We start from the raw sequence: 10,796 nt of genomic DNA, 5'->3' as shown, positions 1-10,796 counted from the left end.
TTCCTATACCCAAACAGAGAGAGAGAGAGAGATCAATAAAGGCTTCCTATACCCAAACAGAGAGAGAGAGAGAGAGAGATCTATCAATACAGGCTTCCTATACCCAAACAGAGAGATCCATCAATAAAGGCTTCCTATACCCAAACAGAGAGAGAGAGAGATCTATCAATAAAGGCTTCCTATACCCAAACAGAGAGAGAGAGAGAGAGATCTATCAATAAAGGCTTCCTATACCCAAACAGAGAGATCCATCAATAAAGGCTTCCTATACCCAAACAGAGAGATCCATCAATAAAGGCTTCCTATACCCAAACAGAGAGAGATCTATCAATAAAGGCTTCCTATACCCAAACAGAGAGAGAGAGAGAGATCTATCAATAAAGGCTTCCTATACCCAAACAGAGAGAGAGAGAGATCTATCAATAAAGGCTTCCTATACCCAAACAGAGAGAGATCAATCAATAAAGGCTTCCTATACCCAAACAGAGAGATCAATCAATAAAGGCTTCCTATACCCAAACAGAGAGAGAGAGAGAGAGAGAGATCCATCAATAAAGGCTTCCTATACCCAAACAGAGAGAGATCAATCAATAAAGGCTTCCTATACCCAAACAGAGAGAGAGAGAGAGATCCATCAATAAAGGCTTCCTATACCCAAACAGAGAGATCTATCAATAAAGGCTTCCTATACCCAAACAGAGAGAGAGAGAGAGAGATCTATCAATAAAGGCTTCCTATACCCAAACAGAGAGAGAGAGAGAGAGAGAGATCTATCAATACAGGCTTCCTATACCCAAACAGAGAGATCCATCAATAAAGGCTTCCTATACCCAAACAGAGAGAGATCTATCAATAAAGGCTTCCTATACCCAAACAGAGAGAGAGAGAGAGATCCATCAATAAAGGCTTCCTATACCCAAACAGAGAGAGATCAATCAATAAAGGCTTCCTATACCCAAACAGAGAGATCAATCAATAAAGGCTTCCTATACCCAAACAGAGAGAGAGAGAGAGAGAGAGATCCATCAATAAAGGCTTCCTATACCCAAACAGAGAGAGATCAATCAATAAAGGCTTCCTATACCCAAACAGAGAGAGAGAGAGAGAGAGAGAGAGAGAGAGAGAGAGAGAGAGAGAGAGAGAGAGAGAGAGAGAGAGAGAGATCTATCAATAAAGGCTTCCTATACCCAAACAGAGAGAGAGAGAGAGAGATCTATCAATAAAGGCTTCCTATACCCAAACAGAGAGATCCATCAATAAAGGCTTCCTATACCCAAACAGAGAGAGAGATCTATCAATAAAGGCTTCCTATACCCAAACAGGGAGATCCATCAATAAAGGCTTCCTATACCCAAACAGAGAGAGAGAGATCTATCAATAAAGGCTTCCTATACCCAAACAGAGAGAGAGAGATCTATCAATAAAGGCTTCCTATACCCAAACAGAGAGAGATCAATAAAGGCTTCCTATACCCAAACAGAGAGAGATCTATCAATAAAGGCTTCCTATACCCAAACAGAGAGAGAGATCTATCAATAAAGGCTTCCTATACCCAAACAGAGAGATCAATCAATAAAGGCTTCCTATACCCAAACAGAGAGAGAGAGAGAGATCTATCAATAAAGGCTTCCTATACCCAAACAGAGAGAGAGAGATCTATCAATAAAGGCTTCCTATACCCAAACAGAGAGAGAGATCTATCAATAAAGGCTTCCTATACCCAAACAGAGAGAGAGAGATCTATCAATAAAGGCTTCCTATACCCAAACAGAGAGATCAATCAATAAAGGCTTCCTATACCCAAACAGAGAGAGAGAGAGAGAGATCTATCAATAAAGGCTTCCTATACCCAAACAGAGAGAGAGAGATCTATCAATAAAGGCTTCCTATACCCAAACAGAGAGAGATCAATCAATAAAGGCTTCCTATACCCAAACAGAGAGAGAGAGAGAGAGAGATCCATCAATAAAGGCTTCCTATACCCAAACAGAGAGATCCATCAATAAAGGCTTCCTATATCCAAACAGAGAGAGAGAGAGAGAGATCTATCAATAAAGGCTTCCTATACCCAAACAGAGAGAGAGAGATCTATCAATAAAGGCTTCCTATATCCAAACAGAGAGAGAGAGAGATCTATCAATAAAGGCTTCCTATACCCAAACAGAGAGAGAGAGAGAGAGAGAGAGAGAGATCTATCAATAAAGGCTTCCTATACCCAAACAGAGAGAGAGAGATCTATCAATAAAGGCTTCCTATACCCAAACAGAGAGAGAGATCTATCAATAAAGGCTTCCTATACCCAAACAGAGAGATCCATCAATAAAGGCTTCCTATACCCAAACAGAGAGAGAGAGATCTATCAATAAAGGCTTCCTATACCCAAACAGAGAGAGATCTATCAATAAAGGCTTCCTATACCCAAACAGAGAGAGAGAGATCCATCAATAAAGGCTTCCTATACCCAAACAGAGAGAGAGAGATCTATCAATAAAGGCTTCCTATACCCAAACAGAGAGAGATCTATCAATAAAGGCTGGTGGGGAGGGGAAAAGCTGAAGGGACAGAATGAAGCTGTACTGACTAAGTGGTGACCAACACACCGCTCCATGCATCTCTATGGGAGAGTCGGAGATACAGCGTTCGTGTATCTATGTCTCTGCCATAGAGATACAGGGAGGGGGGGGGGGTGTCAGTCACCCCTTCATTCCATAGTTGACACACTTCATTCATTGCAATATTTTCTTGGTTTTTACATTATTCTGCTTCTTTTCTTTAAAGAACTAGTCGAGTATAAAAATATACTGGGCGGGAGATCGAGAGGGGTCCCAGCAGTCTGACCCCCCCTGCGATCTGACACATACATATTTTTATACTGGACTAGTTCTTTAAAGAAAAGAAGCAGAACAATGTAAAAACCAAGCAAATATAGCAAATGAGGACACATAGGGACAGGGTGGCGCAGAGTATGCGTCACAAGAAAAAAATAAATAAATAAATAAAATTGGGTAGTGGAATAATTGGGATACAACAAAATGTCAAAAAAGGACAACAGTCGAGAGCATTGATAAAGATAAAAAGGGGTTATCCAGGAAAAAAACTTTTTTTATATATATCAACTGGCTCCAGAAAGTTAAACAGATTTGTAAATTACTTCTATTAAAAAATCTTAATTCTTTCATTACTTATGAGCTGCTGAAGTTGAGTTGTTCTTTTCTGTCTAAGTGCTCTCTGATGACACGTGTCTCGGAAACTGTCCAGAGTAGAAGAAAATCCCCATAGCAAACCTCTTCTACTCTGTGCACTTCCAAAGACAGACAGAGATGTCAGCAGAGAGCACCGTGTTCAGACAGAAAACAACAACTCAAATTCAGCAGCTGATAATCCTTCCAATAATTAAGATTTTTTAACCCCTAAAGGACCGACCCATTTTTTACCTCTATGATCAGACTTTTTTTTTTAAATTTGATATGTATCTCTTTAAATGGTAATAACTCTAGAACGCTTTTTCTGAGCGTTTTTTCGTGACATATTGTACTTTATATAACTGGTGCATTTTTGTTGACACGGGAAGCATTTTTTGTGAAAAACTGCAAAATATTGTGAAAAACTGGAACATTTCTGGCTTTTTTTTTTATGGTATACACTGTGCGGTAAAAGTGATGTAATATTTACTCTGTGGGTCAGTACGATTATGGCGATACCATTTTATATAGATTTCTATGTTATTTTTCCTTTTCTGAGCAAAATTCTTTTTCTTTCATTCATTTTCCAACAGCTGTAACTATTTTATTTTTCGTCCGACGCCATTGAGTAAGAGCTTATTTTTTTGCGGGATGAGCTGTACTTTTTATTAGTATTATTTTTGTGCTACATGCTACCTTTTGATCTTTTTTATTCCGCTATTTGTACCAAAATTGGCGAATTTTGCGGTTTTTTTGGGATGTTTTTTTTTTACGGCATTCACCGTGCGGCATATTTTACATTAAAGTTTTATAGTACACGTCATTACGGACATGGCAATACCCATTATGTTTATGATTTGTGTTTTTTATCTTTTTTGGTGATTAATACAGGGCTTTTATTGGGAAAGGGGCTTTTTAATTTTTTTTTTTTTACACATCATACATTTATTGAAGAACTTTTTATTTACATTTTTACACTTTTTACAGGTTATACTATATTGCAATACATTTGTACTGCAGCACAGTATAACCTGATGAGCTGCAGACACTACAGCCTCTGGCTGGATCTCACAGGCTTCCGTAGCAGGCATACAGGAGGTCATGATCTGACCTCCTGCTGCCATAGCAACCAACAGCGACCCGCGATTGTATCGCTGTGCCGCCGTTGCAGAACAGGGGAAGAGCGCTCCTCCTGTTAACACCATAGATGCCATCTATGGGGTTAATGCTGCCGGGACCAGCTCCGGCAGCTGCGGCGGGACTCCGGCTGTGATTGACAGCCTGGTCCCGTCACCGATCTCCTGCACTGCCCGCGGCAGTGCCGGAGATCGCTATGACGTATGCATACGTCCAATTGCGCAAACGTGTCGGATGATTGGACATATAGCGGGAAGGGGTTAATAGAAGTAATTTACAAATCTGTTTAACTTTCTGGAGCCAGTTGATATATATAAAAAAAAAAAAAAAAAAAAAAAAAAGTTTTTCCAGGAATACCCCTTTAATAATGTGTAAACCAGTGTATGGCATTAACAATTTTACAAGATAAAATGTCCTATACTGATGCCCGGATACTACAAGGATGAAGCAGCAACAATTTTATGGAATAAACAATAGATGTGTTCTGCATAGACAATGTGTGCCGTACCTTTTCGTGCATCTTAAAGAAAACATCGAGCTGCTTTGCCTCGTACTTCTTATCGAACGTGTAGTAGCAGTTGTCCCAGTCCGCCATCACTCCCCAGCGAATGAAGGACGACTTCTGCTTCTCAATTGCCTTTTCTGCAAACGCCCGAGCTGAATAGGTGAAGGGGAGGATAAATAAGTGACACTTTCTATCTGTTGTTAAAGGTTTTAAAACCTTGACATATCACAGGGTCACGTCAGGATTTCTGATCTGCGGGGGTCTGGGTGCTAAAATCATTGCATATCTCTTAAAAGGGGCCGTCAAGTCCCCTCCCATTGACTTACAGATCCCGTAGTTGTATAGACTAGATAGATAGACTGACTACATTCCATAATATACATAACTATTCTGCCATCTGTAAAGCTGCTGCTCCTCAGTCTGTGCTCCCTGGAACACTCACTGCAGTTTTTGTGGATTTTGTCATTCACATTTTTTTACATTTGTATGCTCACCCAAGTTTTTCTATGTTTTATTTGTGCTTAAAAAAAAAGCTCAAGAGCACATTTTCCCCCCATCTTATACACAGACTTAGGACGGAAGCCCAAACACAGGAAGTGCAGCCTGGAGTGCTGAGGGGGGGGGGGGGGGGGGTCCAGCCTCATCCAATCATAGCTCCTCTCACACTTAACTGCCATGTGCTGTTGGTTGGACCCCCCCCCCCCCCCCCTCAGCACTCCAGGCTGCACTTCTTGTGTTTGGGCTTCCGTTCTAAGTCTGTCTATGAGATGGGGGAAATGTGCTCTTGAGCTTTTTTAAGCACAAATAAAACATAGAAAACTTAATTTTTTTAAAAATTTTTTTTTTTTTTTTTTTTTAAACAAAGTATATTAGAAATATTTTTTTTATTTACCATAAGGAGTGCAATAGCAAAAATGTGTTTTAATGAGAGTGCCCATTTAATAAAGGTTTATGTTTTATTATTATATTGGCATTAAACTCGAGGTCTCTCTGTCGGTGATACCTCTCCTTCCTGCCCCCAACATCATCTGTTAGGGGAGGATCGGGAGACCCCCTTAGACATCAGGCAGTCGGACTCTTTCCCAGACTTTTTTCCAATGAGTAAAGGGGTATTCCAGGATTGTTTTTATTTAGCCTTTGACCCTCTGATTCCAGGTTAAAATACTGTATAATTTGCTTCTTTTACCTCCGTGTGGTGCTTTGTCCCGTTTTCATGCACAGGGCCCACACCCGGAAGTGCTGTAGTGCAAGTCTTTTTATTTTACTTTTGTCTCTAACCTTTCCCAGCATTCCATGTGGCCAGAGACAATATTCATAAGTCACATGGTCTCCAGGGGGTGTGGCTATGCCGCAGTGGGAGGATAGATAGCATTACTTCAGCAAATCCCTTCCACCCTGCTACCTACCCACCCATTGCAGTATAGCCACGCCCCTAGAGACCATGTGACATACTGGCTCTGATATACTAAGAGTGTTTTGTAGTTTTCTTTGTGGATTTTATTTCCCTACAATTTTTTTTCACTGTGTTTACTAAGATTACTCTACATTTTCCACTTTCCCTACAATTTTTATTATTTTTTTATTTATTTATTTATTTTTTACACCTGCCCTGATCTGTCGGGTTTTCCTCAGCTCAAATCCACCACATTTTCTGTGGAAACCTTAGTTAATATGTTGGGTTTTTGTGAAAATTACAGGAACACGCCCCTTTTCCGTGACCACGCCCCCTTTTCCTCATGGCCACTGCCTTTTTTGGGGTTTTCTTAGTAAAATGGAGAGTTAGTTAGGTTTTTTTTCAATGCTGGCGCAAATTCTGACAAAACATGGCGCACAACCTGACAAAACATGGCGCACAACCTGAAAAAACATGTCGGGTTTGCAATAGTAAATGATCAGGGAAAGAGGGGCCAGTAAATGGAGGATTCATTCCACATAATATTTACAATTGGTCACTAGGGTGACCACTAGAAGCCTATTTTACCATCCACCTTATAATTAAAACATAACTTTTATTGGCTGAAAAAAAAAAAGGATTAAAATTGTCTACCACATATTTCTCATTGTTCCTCTATTTTTGCGATAAAGCAGTTTTGCTGTAATCGTGAATATTAGTGAGTGGTATGGCTGCAGTCCATACCTGAACTCCTTTTCTGAGAACTGTGGCTGAGTATTAAAATCTAAAGATGCATACACCCATCCGACGTTTCGCCACAGCAGTGGCTTGTTCAAGGACTTAAGGGCAATGGCGTCCAAACGAGCTTGACCAATGAGAACTGTGTGGTAGACAATTTTACTCATTTTTTCAGGCAATAAAAAGTTATGTTTTAATTATAAGGTGGATGGTAAAATAGGATTCTAGTGGTCACCCAAGTGATCAATTGTAAATATTATGTGCAATAGTAAATGAGGGCCATTGTCTCTGACTGCATGGAATAATGGAAAAGGGAAGAGACAACAGTGAAATAAAAAGACTTACACTACAGCACTTCCGGGTGTGGGACCCCTGGATGAAAACAGGAAAAAAGTGGCGCACAGAGGTTACAGTAGAATATGACACAGTATTATAACTTGGCATCATGGGATCAAAGGCTGAATAAAGAAAGAAATATGGAATACCCCTTTAAGTCTGGGAGAATCCCTTTAAGTCTGAGAAATTCATCTGATCATAAACCAGATGGATATGTGCCCCCCCCCCTCCTTCATACCTTTACTTCTTATCTCCATTGGTGACAGACTGTCAGCTTTGTCCCCAATCTCTGCCAGGGCCCGGAGCTCTATTGGTAGTCCATGGCAATCCCACCCTGGTACGTAGCTCACCTTGTAGCCCCTCATCATGTGAAAACGATTTGTGATGTCCTTTAGGATCTGCAAAACATAGGAGAATATGAGGTGTATCAGCCACTAAGTAGATATGTGTGTATGTATATATATATATATATATATATATATATATATATATTACATTTATTTATTTTTTTATATTTTTTTTCCCCCAAGTATTACCAGGTAACAGTCAGAAAGCACATGAAACAAAGTTAAAGTCAAATTTACAGCCTAGATTTTTTTAAATGTTCTTTTTTTTTATCTGTTTCTATTTTCTAATTGTAATTTTTTATACAGTATTATTTTTTTTTTTTTTAGACATTATTATGAGGGCTGCCATTTTGCCTGAGATTTAAAAAATATGGACATAGGCAACAATAGACAGGAGCTGTCCTATTGGAATTAATTGGAAAGGTTACTGGGCGTGCTCTGTGACCTTTCCAGATGTCATTCTACAGAGAGGAGGAGGCTTGGCTGTGAGAAATAGCTACTGTTTGGTACACTGGTGTCACCTTTCACTGTACTCCTGTCTGTGATGATAAGGAGGAGGAGACTGACGGCGAGTATCAGCTTAGTTTTAAACCTAGAAACCAGAATGGAAACTGCTAAATTTTAGGTTTATTTTAAAACATAACTAGTGAAATGGAAAATTAGCAAAGACTTTACCAAAAATTCTTAAGTAATATAGTTAAATAGGTTCTCCGGTGCTTAGACATCTTATCCCCTATCCAAAGGATAGGGGATAAAAAGCCTGATCGCGGGAGTTCCGCCGCTGGGGACCCCCGGGATCTTGCACGCAGCACCCCGTTTGTAATCAGTCCCCGAAGCACGTTCGCTCCGGGACTGATTACCGGCGATTTTCTCCTACTCTGGACAGTTCTTAAAATGGACAGAGATGTCAGCAGAGAGCACTGTGCTCGTGCTGTCAGCAGAGAGCTCTGTGTTCCAAAATGAAAAGAATTTCCTTTGTAGTATTCAGCAGCTAATAAGTACTGGAAGGATTAAGATTTTTTTAATAGAAATAATTTACAAATCTGTTTAACTAAACCAGTGTTTCCCGCCCATGGTGCCTCCAGCTATTGCAAAACTACAACTCCCAGCATGCCCGGACAGCCAAAGGCTGTCCGGGCATGCTGGGAATTGTAGTTTAGCAACAGCTGGAGGCACCCAGCATACATATTAGCAGGGTGTAGCCAGTTCTGCGTGTTATTTTGATAGGGGAGATAAGCGTCTGTCATGTAATACGGTGACGCTTTTCCCCATGAGATCAATATTATTAGATCCAGCCTGATAAGGTTCCGATACCGCACAGATTGGAGGACTCCGACCAGACGCAACCACTGAGGCTCTTACTTTATTCAGCGCATGTCCAACATGGGGGTCTCCGTTAGCATAGGGGGGGCCGTCATGGAGACTGAACTCCTTTTTAGATTTTCTTGCTTTTTGCCAATTATAAAGCTGCAGGAAGTTTGTCTCCTGTGAGAAAGATAAAGGATAAGAAGTCATAATATTGGAGATACTGGAACATACACAACCCCCTGCGCCCCTGACCCTGTGGAGCTCGATCACCCTAAATCTCTGATGTTCCCCTGACATCCCTCATCTCTGTGCACCCTGAGATGCCCTACACTTTACTGTCCTCTATAATTCCCACCATCCGTGTGTCCCCCAAAAATCCCCTTCATCCCTGTGTACCCGAAGATCCCTCCTGACCCAATGACCCCCCAAGATTCCTTTGTTCCAGTTTACCCTGAAATTCCTTGTCTCCATATCCCCAGAGCTCCACATGTTCCCACCCCTCTTATCCCCGACCACAACCCCCTCCTGTGCCCCCCGAGCATCCACAATCCTATGTTTGGAGCTACAGTGCCTCCTGCCATCACCCCTGTACCCACCATGGCCTTGTCCCTGTGCTCTCTGCCCTCTCTCCAGCTCTTTTTCCTATGGCCTCTGCCCAAACGCCCTAACCCTGAGACCCCACCCCCTCTGCCCTTACCCTGTGAACCCCTTAACTGCCCTAACCCTGTGACCCCCCCCCCAAACATCAGCCCCTAACCCTGTGGCCCTGCCCTCACCCCCTGACTCTGTGCCTCCTCCTGCCCCGCTCTTACGCCTTGTCCCTGTGGCCCCTCCTGTACTTCCCCTGTGGCTCCTGCTCTCACCACTAACCATGTGGCCCCTGCTTTCACCCCGTGGCCATTTCCCTCACCATCTATCCTTATGGCCCCTGACCTCTCGCCTTGTCCCTGTGGCCCCTGACCTCTCGCCTTGTCCCTGTGGCCCCTGACCTCTCGCCTTGTCCCTGTGGCCCCTGACCTCTCGCCTTGTCCCTGTGGCCCCTGACCTCTCGCCTTGTCCCTGTGGCCCCTGACCTCTCGCCTTGTCCCTGTGGCTCCTGCCCTCACACCTTGTACTTGTGGCCCCTTTCCTAACACCTGTGACCCCTGACCTCAGACCCTGTCTCTGTGGCTCCTGGCCTCACGCTTGTCCTTGTGACCCCTGTCCCTGTGTTCACTACCCTCTCGCCTTCTCCCTGCGGCCTCTGACCTAACCCCTAGTCCCTGTGACCCCTGACCTTATGCCCTGTCCCTGTGTTCACTACCCTCTTGCCTTGTCCCTGTGGCCCCTGACCTAACCCCTAGTCCCGGTGGTGCATGCCCTCTCGCCTTGTCCCTGTGGCGCCTGCCCTCTCACCTTCTCCCTGTGGCCTCTGACCTAACCCCTAGTCCCTGTGACCCCTGACCTTACGCCCTGTGTTCACTACCCTCTCGCCTTGTCCCTGTTGCCCCTGACCTAACCCCTAGTCCCTGTGGCCCCTGACCTGACGCCTTGTCCCTGTGGCCCGTGCCCTCCCGTCACACTTTGCCCCCTCCTGACCTCCTGCAGACGCTGCTCGGTGCTGGCGGTGTCCTCGGGGCTCCGGCGGATGGGGAAGTCGGTGCGGGGCAGCAGCACGGTGTCCCGGTACTTGCTCCTCTCCCCGGGGCTGTCATTGCTGCTGCTCAGCCCGGAGGCTCTCACCCTCCACAGACAGCGGGCACGGGGCGCCCGGCTGCGGAAAACGGTCAACATGGTCCTGCCAGAAACTACGGCGAGCGGAGAGGTGACAGGGACGGCGGCCGCCGAGGACCAAACCTGCGGAGCGCGTT

The 10,796-nt window shown here is 43.5% G+C and overlaps 1 protein-coding gene across 1 annotated transcript in view; it reads right to left on the bottom strand.

The window, feature by feature from the left end:
* IARS2 (isoleucyl-tRNA synthetase 2, mitochondrial) overlaps nucleotides 1–10,795 on the bottom strand; it is a 100,315-nt gene extending 89,520 nt beyond the window's left edge. The window contains exons 1-6 of the mRNA XM_056568374.1: nucleotides 10,525–10,795; nucleotides 9,001–9,123; nucleotides 7,530–7,689; nucleotides 4,828–4,976; nucleotides 3,374–3,410; nucleotides 2,578–2,602 (exon numbers count right to left, since the gene is read on the bottom strand). Of these exons, the coding sequence (XP_056424349.1) occupies nucleotides 2,578–2,602; nucleotides 3,374–3,410; nucleotides 4,828–4,976; nucleotides 7,530–7,689; nucleotides 9,001–9,123; nucleotides 10,525–10,719 (689 nt within the window). The 5' untranslated portion in view covers nucleotides 10,720–10,795. The remainder of the gene's footprint in view (nucleotides 1–2,577; nucleotides 2,603–3,373; nucleotides 3,411–4,827; nucleotides 4,977–7,529; nucleotides 7,690–9,000; nucleotides 9,124–10,524) is intronic.
* Between the last annotated feature and the right edge of the window lies 1 nt (nucleotide 10,796).

The sequence above is a fragment of the Hyla sarda genome, chromosome 3 (assembly GCF_029499605.1).
Source record: "Hyla sarda isolate aHylSar1 chromosome 3, aHylSar1.hap1, whole genome shotgun sequence".
Lineage (NCBI taxonomy): Eukaryota > Metazoa > Chordata > Amphibia > Anura > Hylidae > Hyla > Hyla sarda.
Note: the sequence above shows the minus strand (reverse complement) of the source record. Positions and strands in the feature narration are given on the sequence as shown.